Source organism: Pteronotus mesoamericanus, unplaced genomic scaffold (genome assembly GCF_021234165.1).
Source record: "Pteronotus mesoamericanus isolate MK-2021 breed Mesoamerican mustached bat unplaced genomic scaffold, CSHL_Meso_final contig_493, whole genome shotgun sequence".
NCBI lineage: Eukaryota > Metazoa > Chordata > Mammalia > Chiroptera > Mormoopidae > Pteronotus > Pteronotus mesoamericanus.
In genome coordinates, this window is record NW_026555183.1 from 172,904 (window position 1) to 190,058 (window position 17,155).

The 17,155-nt window shown below is 60.0% G+C and overlaps 1 protein-coding gene across 1 annotated transcript; it reads left to right on the forward strand.

Annotated features, from left to right (window-relative positions):
* BGN (biglycan) lies at positions 1-14,860 on the forward strand. Its single transcript, XM_054578135.1, has 8 exons — positions 1-133; positions 9,782-10,033; positions 10,390-10,502; positions 11,040-11,253; positions 11,724-11,834; positions 12,003-12,096; positions 12,183-12,321; positions 13,664-14,860. Exons 2-8 carry the CDS (start codon positions 9,784-9,786, stop codon positions 13,859-13,861), a joined length of 1,119 nt encoding a protein of 372 aa, XP_054434110.1. The 5' UTR covers positions 1-133; positions 9,782-9,783; the 3' UTR covers positions 13,862-14,860.
* The last annotated feature ends 2,295 nt before the right edge of the window (positions 14,861-17,155 follow it).

Here is a 17,155-nt window from a genome sequence, read left to right on the forward strand (position 1 = left end):
CCACTAACTGCCCAGGAGTGAGCAGCTGCTCTAGACGGCCCAACAGACAGACGAGACAGACGCACGGACTGCCCCTGCCCGACACCCAAGCCTGCCAACTAGCCAGCCTGCACCCAGCGCTTCCCTTCCCCAGGTAGGATACCCACACCAGCCACTCACTGTCCCCACACCCCACGCTGGCCTTCAGCTGCCCTTGATGTCTCATCTCTGGCTCAGTTGCCCCCTCACCATTCTCAAGAAGTCCCAGACCCTGACCCTGCTGCCTGCATGTCACCCCTCCATGTCCCTATCCTTATCCTTGCTGCCCCTTTACCACCCTCTCCTGCCCCCAGGCTGCGTGGGGATTCCCAGGGCACTGCCGCAGGCTGTTGATTCATACCCCATCGTCGCCACCCTGTGGCACCCTTGGTCCTTGTTCGGTTTCTGCCTCTATTCCCATCCCTCTTCCAGGCGCCTTCTCCAACCCCTTTCCCTCTCCCCTTTGACTTCACTCAGCTCAGCTCCATGTCTGTTTTCTCTGCCTCCCCCTTGGGGTTGATCCCCGTGGCTACTGCCCCAGAGCATCACCAAGGCATAGCTTGGTGGCTGGCACCCCAGCTCTGCCAATGGCCCTCCCCCTTTGCTGCAAGGCCCCGGGTGCACCCTGCACTCCCACCAGTCTCTCTCTCTCTCTCTCTCTCTCTCTCTCTCTCTCTTCCCCCCCCCCCCGATTCTGCTGGGACAGGCAAGCCTACTCACTCAGGGTTTTTTGCCTGGCCCAGGTCCGGAGGACCTCCGGGCCTCCGCCTGAGCTCCAGCCAACGAGCCGTCCCCATTGTCCCGGGCCAGTCCTTGGCAGGGGCTCAGAGACTTGGTTCTCCAGGCACGCCCAAGGCACCCTGCCCAGATATTCCTCGCTTACCCATAGGCTAATGCCCTGACTGTCTCCTGGGCGAGGTGTGGGTCCACGGAACCCTGGGTGGGTCTGCCTGGGTGGCTCAGCCCCATCTCCCCAGAACCCCATTGGATTGGGACTCCGAGTTGGGGTGGGGCAGAAAGAAACTCAGGCAACTATGCCATGTTACCCTGGGCAAGCCTGGCTTGGGGTCCCGCAAGGTTTCTGGGGACACCAGGTAAATGTTAGGCCATAGGGCCACTTCCAAGCTGGGACACCATCATCCCGGGATGGGTGCCTTTAGAGATGGGTGAACTTCAAGAGCTCCCTGACCAGATGCCCTGTCACCCAAAGGCAGCCCAGGCACTGGTGCGTGGGGCAAGGGAGAGAGAGCCCCAGGTCTCAAGCAAAGTGTAGCTGCAATGTGGCCCCCAGGGCCCTTTGGGTGAGGAGGAGTGGCTCCTGCTTGTCCCATCCCTCCGTTCCACCCATTGTACAGAAGGGGCAACAAAGGGCCTGAGAGGGGCAGGAACCAGCTTGCAATTGCACAGCCATTCAAAGGCAGAGCTGAGGTCAGGACCCAGGGCTTCTAACTGACAAATTTGAGCTATATTGACCCCATACCACCCAGGGAATCATCAAAGTTACTTGAGCGTTGATGACAATAGCCTGTGGTCAACTCTACTGCAAGATGATTGGAGTGGGAGGTAGCAAGGCCAACTGAGCCCTGTCCTGCAAGCTCCCAAGATGGCTGGCATATAGAGGGGCCTGTCAAGGGACTCAGGAGAGGAGGAAGGAAGAAGAGAGCCCTCTGGGTGTGCCCCTGAGTGCCATGGAAGGTTGGGGGATGGGAGGACCTCCCCTTGCTGCATCATGGGCTAGTTTGGGGTCTGGGCGCTGATTAGTGAGGGCTGCTGAGCACAGCAGATGGCCCAGGGTCCTCCAGGGCAAGGTGGTGGGTGGCATCAAGTGGGGCAGACCTCACTCAGGCCAGGGAGACTGATTGTTCTTGAACAGTCTTCGGAAGAGTTGCTCAGGTTGCAGATTCGGCCAGTCCCATCTGTCCCCAGAAAGCTCCTGCCTCTGTGCCCTCCCTGGCCTGCCAGCTCACCGCCCCTAGAGCCTGACTGGGATTGAGACAAGCCGGAGATGCTCGGGCCCACCTCAGTGCCGCCCCTCAAAAAAAAAGGTTCTTGGGGATCTGCATCCAGGAATGGGAGCTCATGCAGAGTGAGAATACGTGCGCAAGTCTACATCCATGCAGGCGACTGCTTTTTGGCAACACGCTGCTGCTTGTGCCATCCTCAGCCGGGGAGAGCTGGTGCTAGGGCAGAGGCACCTTCGTGTGACGCTTGGCCATGTCTGGCTACCATGGACCAGCATGGGGGAGCCTGTAAGTGGAGGTCTATGTGCGCACATTGAAAGGAAGGCACAGAGCTGCCACCAAGCCGCCAGGGCCAGGCAGCAGGAACAGAGGCTGGGAGCCAGGGAGCGGAGAGGGCTCCCATAGCAAGCCAGCTGCTGAATGGTTGCCCTGGCCTGCCTGCTCACTGGTCCTCCTACAAGCCCCAGGGACCCAGGTTCCAGTGGGCACTAACCACCCACTGCTTTTGTGCTCTGCCTGCCCCGGAGCAGAGACCAGGGTCCTCATTTAGTAGAACGGGGGTCTGAGGTCCAAGCCTTTGCCAGCATGTCTGGTGGCAGTTCTGTGTCAGCCCATTTTAGGGACCCAGAAAATAGGGGTGCCGACCTTCTGATCATTGTGCGGGGTGACTTCCGAGCATCGGCCCAAATCTCTCCCCTGGCCGACAGGTATCCCTGGCCCGTTGGAGGAACGTGAACACGGAAGGATAGGAAGAAAGGGGGTATTTGTAAGACAGAGTTTCCTTTCTTCAGCGAGATTCTGCAGTTACTCAAACAAGACCAAGTAGCATCCCTTCCAGTGCCAGCATCAAGTCCCCAGAGGAGGGAGTTGTAATGAGCCCAAACGTGAGGGTCAGCAAGTAGGGCTTTCTAAGGGGGCTTCCCTTCTCTCCCACAAACACCCTGGCCTCTGAAGCCCGACCCACTGGGTCACTGGACCACTGGTCCTGCAGGTGGCACCTCCAGGGCCCCTCACTGCCCTTGTACATCCTGATTGTTAAAGATGTCTTCCCAGGCCCACCAAGAGTTCCTCCTGCTCCTCCTGGTCAGGTATCCAGAGTAGGGGAGCTTGGTCTCCGCCCCGAGCTGCTCCACCCCATACGTATCGGCCCTGCTGGTGGAAGGGGACACAAATCAAAGAGCTGGGAGGTGACAGTGGCTCTCCAGAGTACCCTGCTGCAAGCCATGAGTTGGGGGTGAGCCCCTGCTTCCTCTGAAGGCAGGCAGACAGACCGTGGCCCTGCCAGCTCTGCCCCCTCCCTTCCTTCCTATCCTCTTCTACTTGCACATTGGACCACCCACAGAACCCTTTCTGTGAATCCCGACTTAGAGGGAGCTAGCAGGAGGCGAGCGGAGGCGGCTGTGCTGAGGGAATGGGGGCGATGTTTGCTCAGTCCTGCCCAGGCTTGAGGCCCACGGAGAGTAACTGGCCAGCCCCGTGGCCAGGCCCTTCTCCAGCCTTTCAGACCAGCTCCCCACCTTCCAAACGGGAGGTACTGAGGTGAAGGCCCTTCCTCCACTTGGAGCACACAGCCCAAGTGTCCCAGGGCATCCCCCACCCCCACTGGGACTCCAGGCTTCTGGAAGCCACCCCAGCCCCACCCTGTTTAGCCTCTCTTCCTGCCCTCCCTGCTCTGGGTAGGGGTAGCTCCTGGAGTGTCCGCGGAGGGCACCTTCTAGCCCAGAGCCCACCAGCCTCAGCTCCTTGAGGTGTTGCTCAGCTCCCATCTCAGCCTGCAGCGCAGCACCAGCCTCACTGGCATTACTGAGCCCAGGGAAGCTGTGGGGCCTCAGGTGACTCCCACCTGCCCCCTCCCTGTGGTGATACATCTCTCAGGTTTAGTTGGGGGTGGGCTGGGAGGGATCCCAGATTCTATGTAGCTCTTAACTCACCCCGGCTGTACCCCCACCAGCTGCTTCTGGGAGGTCGGACGGCCAAAGGGGATACAGCAGTCAGAGACCCTGTGGCTGCAGGATTGAAAATTTGGGGAATAGAAGTCAGGCCTGAAGGAGAAGGGCAGGAGGCAGAGAGAGGCTGGCTCTGGCAGCCCTGTCCTTGGAATCAGGGGCAGTCCTGGAGGCAGAGGAGAGTGTAACTTTGCTACTCTCTGAAGTCTGAGTCCCAGCTCAGCCTCTATTATGGTCCCCTGTGCCTTAGAGGCTGCTCAGCTACAAAGAGGCCTAAGGCTCGGGAGCCCTGAGAGGAGCTGAAGGTGAACAGGTCCTGGAGGCTCTGGGCCGGCTGCCAAGGGCTGGGTCCCACCGCAGCTAGAGCCCCTGGAAGAGAGCTGGGACCTTGTGCAGGGAAGGAGCTGCAGGAAACCCTGAGCCCAGGAAGGAAAGGGGCTACAGCGCCTCCCTCCAAGGTGCCTGGCAACTCTCCTGCCCTGGGAACCAGGTCAAGCTCCCTTGCCTTGGCCTGGCTTAATGAGGAAATGAGGCAGGCTGGCCCCCTCGCTCTGGGAGCCAGGCTGAGAACATAGCCCTGGGGGGTCTGGTGCCTGTTGAGACCTAAAATGCTCCAGGGAACTTCCCTGGCCTGCCAGGATGATGGCCTTTCCAGGCGACTTCCTTGCAGATGGAGGGAGAGCTGGCCTGGTGGATATACTTGGGTCCAAACAGTGCCACCAGACCCATCAGTGAAAGGGAGAGGCCCCTCAGGCATTGCGGAGCTATTGATGGCGGCAGCCAGACAGAGGTGCTATGTTTCCAAAGGATTCGTGACACAAGCAAGGGAGCACAAGACCCACAAACCAGGGCTGTGCTTTCTAACAGCCTCACTTCCCAGCTGCCAAGGGAGGGAGCTGCCAAGGACTCTTCTCCAGGGACCCCAGGGGCTGGTCCAGCCCCTACACAGCGCAGAGAGCATGGGATCTTGTGGCTTTGGGGCTTGCAGCAAAGTCTGCGATCGATGGCAGAGGGTGGGGCCAGACACACGGGCAGCAGACAGACAGTGGAGTCCCAGCTCTACCATTTCCTTGACGTGTGGCCTCAGGAAAGAGTTTTGGGCAAACACTTGTGCTTCTTTCTTATGGACATTGGAAAAGCATTGCAGTTCCCTGTCCTGCCCTGGGAAGTGATAACATCCTCCCTCTTCCTCAAAGATTGTAGAACATGGTGAGGAGCTCAGGATTTCTTCAGTGAGCGGGAGGAAGAAGAAGAGCACACAGCTTAGGTACACGAGGACCAGAAACTCAGGACCCCCAGCTGACCCGGGTCATCTGCTGCCCAACCCCTACCATGGAGAAGGCCGGCAGTTCGACCCTCTTGCTTTCCAGAGGTTTCCTGGCAGGGTAGGAGCAGTTGCGGATGGCTCTCCTGAGGGAAGGTAGGGAGGGTAGTCTGACTTGGCCAACACCAGCTGCCTCAGCCCCTTCCCAGTTCCAGCCCATTGCTGGCTCCCTACAGCCTCTGGTAACCATGTCCAGGTCGAGTCTATCCTTGAAGACCCAGCTCGGCCTAGTCACCCCACTGCCAGGGCCACAGAAGCCACACTCGAGCATCTGCTCCTCTTGTAGCCTGGAGGGCGAGCTGCGAAGGCAATGGCGGTGGGTTCAGGGGGGCCTGGGTGCGAATGCAGACAGGGCGGGCTTTAAGGGCCAAACCCTCCCCACTCCAGCCACCAGCCCATCACACAATCACTCCCACACGCACACACACGTGGGCTTTAGCGGACCTATGGGTGGCACATGGCTCCTCTCTCTGGGTGACATCCAAGCGCAGACTAGAGCTGTCAGGGGGCCAGTGGACTCGGGCCTGAGAAGGCAGCAGGAAGCAGCCGAGTAGAGCTGGTTAAAGCTGGGCCCGGAGGGTTTGGTGGACAGGGTTTGCGGGGAGGGCACCCTGAATCGCCTGTCTCTCTCACCCCACACCATCCACTCAGTCCCAGGGACGTGACAGGCCTGAGTAGAAGGTGGCATGCGTGTCAGAGTTCAGGCTGAGTGGCTCAGTGGGGCCAGACACCTCGGGCTGAGGCCCAGGGACAGCGCCCGGCGTCTACGACTTGGCAGTTGTGAGCCACACATCTGCCGACGAGCTCCCAGGGCACGCCAGACCTCAAGTCCTGCTCCCGCCACCCTTGGCCTGGCCTGAATGCCTGGCATGGCCCCTCCATGTTCTCAGAGGCTGCCAATGTGTCTTGTTTGGCTGCAGCCTGGAGCAATCCTTCTTGGAGGACTGCTCTGACTTTCAGAGGGCCAGACAAGAAGGGCCCTATTGGATCGGTGGCGCGGGCTCCAGGAAGCCCAGCCTCTTCTCTCGTTCACACCTGTGGGCGCCAGGCCTGAGGCCTCACGGCCATTACAACTTCTTTCCTTTGCTCTGAAGATGTGGGGTCCAGTGAGCTCAGATCACACTTTGAGGGGGCTTGAGCACCTCCCTGAGGTTCTTGGGGACATGCCTGGGGAGGCCAAAGAAGGGAAACTGAAGCCCAAAAGCCCAGGTAGTGCGGGGAGCTGGCATTGGGGTGGCTTGCTGTGGGCATCTGTCCACAAGAAGCTCCCACTTCCTAGGCTGTGGCCTTCCTGCCTCCTGGGCTGTGTGTTCCTGAAGGGTGGGGGCCAGTGTGAGGCAGTGGGGAGAAGGTAGAGCCATGCTTAAAGCAGGGCAGCTAGGCCTGCCTATAGCGCTGCAGCCCCCCACCCTGATCATCACCAGGCTCCAACTCCTCGCCCAGGCTCTCTGCACTGCCCACGCTGGGCCAGCCAGCCACGCAGAGGCCCCATCACCCCCACACTGTGCTGAGAGGCAAGACTGGGGTCAGAAAGCTCAGGGCCTGGAGTTGGACCCCACGTCTCAGGCTGAGTGCCGTGAGGGAAAATCTGTTTCTCTTTCTAGGCCTCAGTTTTCTCTTCCATCAAATGGAGATAGTAATCGTGCTGGATGCAGGGAAGCCTTCCTCCTGGACATGCCCCTGAGGCCCCTTCCTGGCTCTTTCTTTCTCTGTGGGGGTCTCTTGCCGCCTCTTGCTGGCTCTGTGTCCAGCCAACCCCCTCCCCTCTGCATAGTTCTGGCTGAGTCTCGTGCCAGTTCCTCGAGGGGAAATGAGGGCTGTGCCGGGAAGCCGCCCAGCCCCTACCCCGCCAGCCTGCCCACTGCCCAGGCCCAGCCAGGAACCGGGGAGAACCAGCCAAACCTTGTCCTCTGCCTCTGTCACGAGGCCCTGGTATAGGGCCTCCAAGCCCTCAGCCTCCCTTCCCCTCAGAGTGAGTCGGCGCTGGAGCCATCAGACACGGTTGCTTTGAGCTGGCTCAGCTCCTCAAGAACACCCCCCCAGGGCAAGTCCCGTGAGACCACTGGGTTGGCCTCCCCAGCACCTGCGCAATCCTCCGCCTTGGTGGAGGGGCCAGACGCCAGGGCAGACGTTCTCTGTGGAGATCCCCAGCCCTCTCCAGCTCCAGCAGGCTGCACAGGGCCTGTCTGCACCCACCTCTCCCCAGAGTCTCTCCTGGGCCTGGCCAGACCCCCCACCCCCCCCACCCCCACCCTGTCCAGGTGGACCGTGGATCCCAGAGAATTTCAAGGTTCCTGCTGGACATTCCAGCCCTGACTCATCCCCTCTGTGAGGTAGCGGCTTTGGCAGGGGTGCCAGACAAAGAGGGGAGCAGTCTCCTCCCTGTCTTCTATTCCATCTTGTTCTCCTGCCTTCATCCTCCCCTTCCTGTTCTCTCTCACTGCTCCTCCTCCTCCCAGCCCTGGGCATCCAGTGGCATCTGGGCAAGGGCCCTGAGCAGTAGCAATGGGCACGGGAGGCCCAGGCCTACACTGCTCTGCCCTGAGACCTGCAAACTTGGGGGAAGAAGGAGGGACCCGTTGTCCAGGTAGGCAAGCCCCAGGCCTTCTCCCTACCGTGTGCCAAGGCCTTTGGGGGGGCCCCCTGAGTCCTGCATTGCCAGCCTGGGGCTGGTGGAGCCTGTGGTATGATCGAAGAAGCCAGGGAGGCTGGATGCTGCTTCAGCATAGGGGACCCTCACTTTGCTGTGTGACCTGGGGTAGGCCGGCAGCTTCACGGGGTCCCTGCGCTCAGGAGGGCTGTCAGTACCTGCTGGGGGCACTCTGAGGCTGGCTCTGCAGCTTAGTCAACTGAACCATGTCCTGAGTTGCTCCTGCCATCCCCTCCAGCAGCTCTGTCCTCGGTGACGGTGATGGCGGGAGCCAAAGCAGACCATGTGACCTCTTGGAGAGGGGGCTGCGGGACGAGTGCAGCGGGGGGACAGCGGGACAGGGATGGATGAGAATCTGAGGGGCAGAGCTGTGTGCCCAGACCTGGAGGTGGCCTAAGGCCCCACCTGGTAGCCAGCTCAGCCGTACAGCAACTGGGCCTGCCCAGGAAAGCAGCAGGCAGGGCCAAGCCGCTCCGAAGGTGCTGGCCTAGAGTGGGCAGAGCCCTCCACCATCAGAGCCTTCCTTCTGCCTCTGCAGCTAGCAGTCAGCTTCAGGGAGCTCACCCAGCCCCACTGATGTCCCTAACAACCCCTCCGCCAGTCAAGATGAGCCCCAAGTGACGGCCTCCCTGGGGTGGGACCAGTCTGGGTCTGCAGGAGGCCCTGGCAATCAGCTGGGCTCCGTGCCCAGAGATGCACCCAGGGCAGCCTCCCGGCCCTCTGCCCCAAACCTGTGAGGCAAACAAGGTGGGCACTCTTATTCCTGTTTAGCAGATAGGAAAAACAAGGCTGGCACTTTCCCTGGAAATCCTTGTAGGTGGGGAGGTGATGCAAGAGGCACAGGCTCTGGCTCTTTCCTGTACAGAGCCTTTGGGCAGAGGAGCCTCTGGCTGGGCGAGCGGCCTCTGCTGGAGGAGGAAGCAGACAGGCAGATGTGGGTGCCAGGGGCAGGCTCAGACAGGGAGGCTTCCTCCACCCCCTCCCTTACTGCCCAGCCTGGGGGGCCTCCAGACAAGCCTGACCCTGCCCACTACTTTGGTGGCAGCCTGCTCCCCCGAGGGGTGCAGTCAGCTCTCTGGAAGGCTGGACCCTTGGCAGAAGGAAGGGTGGGAGCCCCAGGGCCCAGCCAGGGGAAGACCTGTGGGCCAGGGGAGGAAGATGAGGCCCCAGGGAGCGGTGAGGAAGTGACTGGGGGGCTGTGCCCTCTCCACCTCTGTGATTTCTCTCATGTCTTTGGAGGATGCTCCTCTCTTTCTCCACTTTACCTCCAGAACCAACCCAGGTCTTGGCCCAGTGTGCCCAGCCCGGTGCCCTGGCCTCTTGACTTTCTTAGAAAAATGTGGGTGCACTGCAAGATGGGGGGCTCAGACAGGAAAGGAAGAAACTCATAATCCCCTAACTCAACCCTGACTGCCCACATTGCCTTGAGCATATAGGATTGGCCCTGGCCACAGCAGTATCTTCGAAGTATGTGGGGGGCAAATAATTAGGATTCTCTCTCCGCCTCCTCCACTCGCCTCACTGACCCCCCAGGCAGCTGCCAACGGACTCAATTCTCTGTGTGTGTTGGGCAGGGCGGGGGGGAGGGGGCGGGGGTGCTGCAGACTCCCTAATGGGAAGACACTGCATTTCCCACTGAAGCCAAGTCCTGCCTGGGAGCAGAGGGGAGCGGAAAGAGGCACCCCCATCTTGCCAGCTACCTCCCGACTGCCCATACCCTTTCTCTCTGCTGCTCCGGCCCCAGTGATAGATGGGGTCACGGCGCCAACCCAGGCAGAACCCAGGTCCTGGTGTTGGGAAGATGACCGGGAAAGGGCTGAGAGGAGAGGTGTGCATACTGGCTAGGCCCTCCTGACGGCCCCTCCTCGTCCTGGCCTCCTAGGCATGCCTACCATGTGGCCCCTCTGGCTCCTCACGCCCCTGCTGGCACTGAGCCAGGCCCTGCCCTTTGAGCAGAAGGGCTTCTGGGACTTCACTCTGGACGATGGGCTGCCCATGCTGAATGATGAGGAAGCTTCGGGTGCCGACACGACCTCGGGAGTCCCGGACCTGGACTCCCTCACACCCACCTTCAGCGCCATGTGTCCTTTCGGCTGCCACTGCCACCTGCGGGTTGTTCAGTGCTCTGACCTGGGTCAGTCCTGGGGCTGTGGTGGGAGGGGTGTGTGGAAGCACAGGCACAGTGCCCCTGAGTGCCCCTATCAAGGGGACACATGTCTGTTCTGTGGCATTGGCATAGAAGGGTGGGAGCAGAGACGGGGTGACGCTGAGCAGGCTTGGTGATCCTGATCTCAGTATGGGAGGGTGTCCAGTCGTCTGGCTGCAAGCGAATGGGGAGGGAAAGAGCCTCTGTCGGCCAGCTCCAGAGCTTCTGCCTGGCTGTGGCAGAGTTCCTGCGTGCATGTCTGTGTGTGTGTGTGTGTGTGTGTGTCCGTGCGCGCGTGCGCGGGTCATGGCCTGGGCTCACAATGGTGATGGTGGTGCCCCCAGGTCTGAAGGCTGTGCCGAAGGAGATTTCGCCTGACACCACATTGCTGGACCTGCAAAACAACGACATCACCGAGCTCCGCAAGGATGACTTCAAAGGCCTCCAGCACCTCTACGTAAGCCTGCCCCGGCTCTTGCAAGGGGCCGAGAGGCCATGAGCAGTCTGCAACCAGGGGCTTGGGTCTAGATGGGTGTGTGCACATACTGGTGGAGCGTGAGAGGGGACTGGGGACCCATGGAGTCCTGAGAGAAGTCTGGAGGTGGGCATGGAGGGAGCGCCGAGGGTCAGGGCCACGTGTGTGGGCGTCAGCAACTGTAAGTGCAGGGCAGGATCACTCAGCTTAATTCCCTTTTCAGCTGAAACTTTTTTCATTGTATTGGTTTTTCCCAAGAACATATTGCATTGTAATCAGGGTACAAGTGGGGAAACTGAGGCTCAGAGAAGCGCTGAGCTACACTAGGCACTAGTGGCATCATCAGGCCTGAGTGCTAGCTCCCAGCTCTGCACTCTACCCACAAGCAGACGGATCTCCTTGAGGCCCAGCTGTGAAGTCCCAATAATCCCCAGCCCAGGCAGCAGAGGAGTAGAGAGAGGAGAGGGCAGAGTGGGCTGGGGAGCGGTGCCTTCACCTTCAACGCCCACCCCACCTCAGGCTCTTGTCCTGGTGAACAACAAGATCTCTAAGATACATGAGAAGGCCTTCAGCCCCCTTCGGAAGCTGCAGAAGCTCTACATCTCCAAGAACCACCTGGTGGAGATCCCTCCTAACCTGCCTAGCTCCCTGGTAGAGCTCCGCATCCATGACAACCGCATCCGCAAGGTGCCCAAGGGTGTGTTCAGCGGGCTGCGCAACATGAATTGCATTGGTGAGTGTGGCCCTGGCCTGGGACAGTCCTCATCCCAGTGACTGGCAGAGGGCTCAGGGAGAGGGACCTCCTCCGGCCAGAATGGACCTCGCAGAATGTTCTGGAGCCTTGTCTAGGGGCATGTCCTAGAGCTGCCAAAGCAAGGTGAAGAGAAACCGCAGAGAGAGGGAAGAGAAAGGGCCAGCACCGCCAGACAGGGGGTCGGGGCCTATTGGGGGCTCTCCCTTTCCTTCTGCTCCCCCTGCCCCGTGAGGCCAATGCCAGGACCAGTGCCCTTGGGGGCTAGTAGTCTTGAACAGCTAGGAGTTTGCAATTTGCCCCATAAATTAGTGGCTGCTTTCAGGAGGAGAAAGGAGAGTGGTCAATTAGCATGGTCTGTCAGGCCAGCCCAAGCCAAGAAGCCAATAGGCCCGGGGTGTTCGGGCCGCAGCTTGGTTCTGGCTCCGGGCCTGAGGGGGCCTCTCTCCTAGAGATGGGTGGGAATCCTCTGGAAAACAGTGGCTTTGAACCTGGAGCCTTCGATGGCCTGAAGCTCAACTATCTGCGCATCTCCGAGGCCAAGCTCACCGGCATCCCCAAAGGTAGGGAGACCCCCTCCTTTCTTCCCACTGTGGGCAGAGCTGGGGGCCTAAAGCCTTTGGCAGCCCTCTCTCCACCACCACGCCCCCACACACATAGCACCAGCCACACACTCCTGTATTCATCTCAAAGAACCTTTCCACCCCCCACCAACCCCCCCTCCCCGGCAGACCTCCCTGAGACCCTGAATGAACTCCATCTGGACCACAACAAAATTCAGGCTATCGAGCTGGAGGATCTGCTCCGCTACTCTAAACTTTACAGGTGGGTTGGGGGGCCGAGAGGGGTAACCCACCCCACAGTCCTTTTCTCCTCTGGCCTCTCGGTACATTTCATCCATCCCTTTGCAGGCTGGGCCTGGGCCACAACCAGATCCGCATGATCGAGAACGGGAGCCTGAGTTTTCTGCCTACCCTGAGGGAGCTGCACTTGGACAATAACAAGCTGTCCAAGGTGCCTGCTGGTCTTCCAGATCTCAAGCTACTCCAGGTGAGAGTGGGGGGGGGGGCTGGGGGCAACCCCCAGTACCAAGTTCTCTTAAGACTGGGGAAGGGGCGCAGCGCATGTCCCCAGAGCAGTTCCTTGGCCCCCTGCCTCTCCTGGTGTGGATCCCAGGTAGAGAATACAACAGGAACTTGCTGTGCGAGTGGCAGCTGTATGGTCTGGCGGATTACTCCACCTCTGCCTCTTCATCTGGAAAAGAGCAGTCAGAAGGACCCCTCCCTCAGGGCCAACGCTCTGTGCTGAGGAAGAGGAGGAGGAGAGTAGGACAGCAAGGAGGGTGGGGTAGGGGTAGAGAGTGGTTGTGAGGGATGAGTAGGAGGTGGCCTGGTAGATGCTGGACCTGAAGGTCTCCCAAGAATGCAGGGCCTCAGAGGAGGTCGGGGAACATTGAGAGCATGGGGATATACAAATATGCGCCAAGACAGGGACAGCTCAGGGCAAGAAGTGGGCTGATTGCAGGGTGGGGGCGGGGGGGCCCGAGAGCGGTGCAGGGCCTGGCCTGCAGTTTCTCTCAAGTGGCCCTTCCTTGGCTTGGTTTCCAGTCACACTGGTGAACTGGGCCTTGCCCAGCCCTGCCCTGGTTCCCATTTTCTTCCTCAGCCCCATCCACAAGTGCCGGAAGACCCACCATTCCCACAAGCTATCCAAGCAGAGCCAAGTGCAATGTAGCCCTGCATGAGGGGCAGCCCTGCTGCAACAGCCGCTCAGGCAATGCCGGGCTGAGCGCGCCCTCTAGTGGCCAGTTCCTCTCCGCCTCTAGAGGGTGCTGTTGCAGATGAGCGCCACCCAGCATCATTGGACTTCTTGCCCACCCACCCTCCTATCTGCTCTGCCCCTCCCCTAGAGAGGGGCTTCAGGGAGTTGGGGGAGGCTGATAGAAGGCAAGCGCCCCCTAGGACTGAGAAGAAAACGAAATCAACCTGAAGGTTCTTTCTCCTCTCACGCCCCTGGGGTCCTGGAATGAGAGGCTGAGATGGGCAGGCCAGGAGGGAGTTCGGTGAATCCAGAAGGAAGGCCAGGGGCCCTCTGTGAGCCCAAGGTGCCACCTTTCCTGCATGGACACCCCACCCCATCCCCTGACCCTATGTGCCCCTCACCTCCCACCCACCATACGTGCACCTGAGCCCTGGCCACACACCCACCTGACCACCATCCTCAAGCCTTGGTGTGCTCCTCCCAGTGGGATGAGCACATCTGGGCCCTCAAAGGGCTGTTCGGATGCAATGCAATGAAGTGATGCCCCCATGGCTGCCAGGCCAGACTTGGGAAAGGCAGTTGAGGCGCCTGGGCCATAGACACTGAACCTAGGCCATGCTCTCTGTCCCAGGTGGTCTACCTGCACACCAACAACATCACCAAGGTGGGCGTCAACGACTTCTGCCCCATAGGCTTCGGGGTCAAGCGAGCCTACTACAACGGCATCAGCCTCTTCAACAACCCTGTGCCTTACTGGGAGGTGCAGCCAGCCACCTTCCGTTGTGTGACTGACCGCCTGGCCATCCAATTTGGCAACTACAAAAAGTAGAGGCCGCAACAGCGTTGTGGTGGCCTGGGCCGGGTCTCTGGGGAGCACAGGAACGTCCTGAGGGGGAGGCAGAGCAAGGGAGCGAAGCCAGTGCCCAGTTGCACCCAGCCCAGCCCCACCCCTGATCCCCAACTCCCACTCACTGCCCCCTGACACCTTTGCCCTGGCTCCCAAGCGTGCAGGTGGGGCACGAGGCCCAGACCTCATCACATGTCCCCTTGGCTTAGAGCTGCCCCTCCCCCTCATCATAGCCACTCAGAGGCGCCCCCACCAAATTTTCTTCCATTTCACCCTGAAACCAAATTGTCTGAAGCTCCAGTACAGGAAAACCAGTCCCTGGGTCTGGGGGCAGAAGGAGATGAGCAGGGATGGAGACAGCAGACCCTACTGAGCCCACCACACCTGGCTGGTGCACATTCTTCCACCATATGAACTTGCAGCTTCCAGCCCTCATTGACCTGGACTGCTACCGTTGCTGTCAAATGGTCCCCCACCTTTATACAAGTTCATGGTCTATCCACCCAAGCCTCCTTGCTCTACTGGCTCCTAGACCAGTCCTATCCCGCTCTCTGTCTCTTTTGTCCTCCCTCCTCTCTCTTAATGCCCTTCGGCTGGATCTGGTCTCTGTCATGAGAGGCCTCTGCCCAGCCCCTGTCCAGGCAAGCCAGCTGGTGAGGAGGCAGTTGCCCCCTCCCACACACACACACATGCCTGCTCTACCCAGGCCTCTCCCCCAAGCCTGGATGGTCCTGGAGGAGGCAGGTGGAGGTGCTGCACCCCGCACACGCTCTAGTCAAGACCCTGGAAGTCAGGCCCCCGGGAGGGGCCCAGCATCCCACTGGAGTCCCGAGCATGCTTTTCATTGTCCCCCTTCCACCATAATGACTAGGTCTTTCCCCACCTCACTTTCAGCCCTTGGTGTGGGGTTTGGAGCAATCACACCCAGCTTGAGGAGGGGCTGCTTCTGAGGTCAGTTGTTGTCTTTCAATTAAAGAAACACTGTGCAATATGGCTCCGTGTGTCACCGTTCCTGGGGTGGCACTGGGGACCAAACAGAAAGGCGAGCCACAGGGGCCACCTCTGGCCAGCTCCCAGGCTCTGCCTTTCCGTGCCCCCTCTGAGACTGGGGCCCTTCCTCTTTGCTGCCTTCCCTGTGATCAGGTGAAGATCCTGGGCACCCCCAGGTATTTGCTGTGCAAGGAGGCCCAGGCGACCCGGTGAAAGGCCCTTGCCTCGCCCTTTCCCCTCCCTTCCAGGCACTTCTGTCACCTTAGCTGTCCTTAGACTAAGCTCCTGAAGCAGGCCCACCCAGGTAGCATCTGCCCTCCCAGAGAAGAGCATTCGCCAAGCACCAGGCTATAGATCCCCTCCCAGGGGAGCCAGGATGTCCTAGGGGACCCCCTGACTGCCCCCTTGACCCATTCCTGTGTCAGCACCAGGGGCGCACTCCCAGGCAGTGCTGCGTGCGGTGTGCTGTGTGGCCATCTGTGCCGGCCTGGCCCGAGTTCCCGGGACAACCTCCACCTGCAGATACGCTGAGTGCCAGCAGAACCCAGCCCACGTTTCAGTGCACTGGCGCCAGCTCCCAAGAAAGGGTCCAGAGTGTAGCCTGGAAATCCTGCTCACTGGATACACGGGTCTGCCCTGGAAAGGGCAGTGTGGAGGGATGGTCCCCAGAGCAATGCCCCCTTGGATGGCATGCCCAGAGGGCAGTGAGCTAGAACCTGGCTGCTCTTCCTTTGTCCCGCATGGAGGGCTTCTGCCTCCAGTGGTGGCAACCGGGTCTTCCCTGGGCAGCCGCAACCCACTCAAGCAAATAGAGAGGGCAGGGCCCAACGGGAGCGGCAGCCCAGGAGAGAAGGAACCCAGAGGCATAGCGCACTGCCTCCGAGCACACAGCCACCTGCCCTCCCACCTGGCCTGACACCAGGGCGCCCAGTGTTCCCAGGTTTCTCCTTTTTGGGGATGGGAGGCACCCCTCACAGTGGTGGCCCAGAGATAGAATGTCACCCGTCGGCATCATAGCACTATTCTGGTCCATGTGCTCCATGGCCCGGCAATCTCTGCTGAGCTGGGCAGGCTCAGGGCAAGGGCACTGGCCAGTGGCCAGGAGTCAGGGCCTCGGTCAAGTCCCCTCAGCAGCCAGAAGGAGGGGCAGTCAGCGTCTCAGCACCGGGGCCTGGTGGAGCTGGAAACTTGGAGCCCTCAGGCTGTTTCTCTGTGGGAGGGTGTGGGGCACCTGACCATGTTGTGCAGGACCAACACAGCCCCTCCCCACCCCGGGTCTCCGTCTTCTCTCCCTACATCCCTCCCAGACTTCCCGACATTTCTTTCCTGTCTGCCTCCCTCTCACTAGGGGTGCAGGTCACAAGACAAGCTCGTGGGACAAGAGTAATAACACTGTTAGGTGGAGAGGAGACCCCTCTGGCTGGACCCCAGGGAAGGTGTCCTGTAGGCCTGGTGGGTCACCTCTCACAGTAGAGGACAGTGCCCTGAAGAAGGAACCCACACCTTGCCCAGACCAGAGGCTGTGAGGCACCCAGGAGGAGGCTTGGGTCCTGAGACAGGAGCCCAAGGAAGTGAACTGGGCACACCCCAAATGGCTTGTGAGTCATGGTTGGAGGGGAGGGTTTCACACCCAGAGCACGTGGTCAAAGACTAATTACTTAGCCCCACTCTGCTATCAAGTGTGTTGCAAACTATTAAATGATGAATAATAATAGGAAGAAGAAGGGAAATATGAATATAAAAGTTGAGACTGATTGGGCTTAAAAAAAAAAAAAAAACCTGTAGCAACATCAAGGTTACTCCTGGCAGCCAACAGCTCCCATGTACAGTTTCACGTACACTTCATGACCTGCAAGACATCCTTCGAGCAGAGCTCTGGGCCTAGGTGCGGTCACAGGAACTCCAGGGTGGCAAAGCCGCGGAAGGCTGGGATGAGCACCCTGGGCCGTAGGTGGACGGGTGGGCTTAGGGAGGCCCAGTTAGAAAGTGCAGGGCAGGTGGGGGAAGGACCAGGTTCCAGGCCATCTTGGGTTGAGTAGGAACCCCTGGACTTGGTGAGAGATTGTTCATGGGGTGAGAGGAAGGGAGTGAGATGCCCTCATGGTCTGAGGCCCCTGGAGGAACGTCGCCTGAGGGCTGGGAGCACCCTAGGAGTCGTGGGCATGCAGGCCCAGCTCAGAGGAGGGGTCTGAGCCAGAGGGCGAGCTGGAGCCGGCACACATGTGCATGCTCATGCACACGCACACTCAGGGCAATGAAAGTCATGGGAACAGCTCCCTTAGGGAG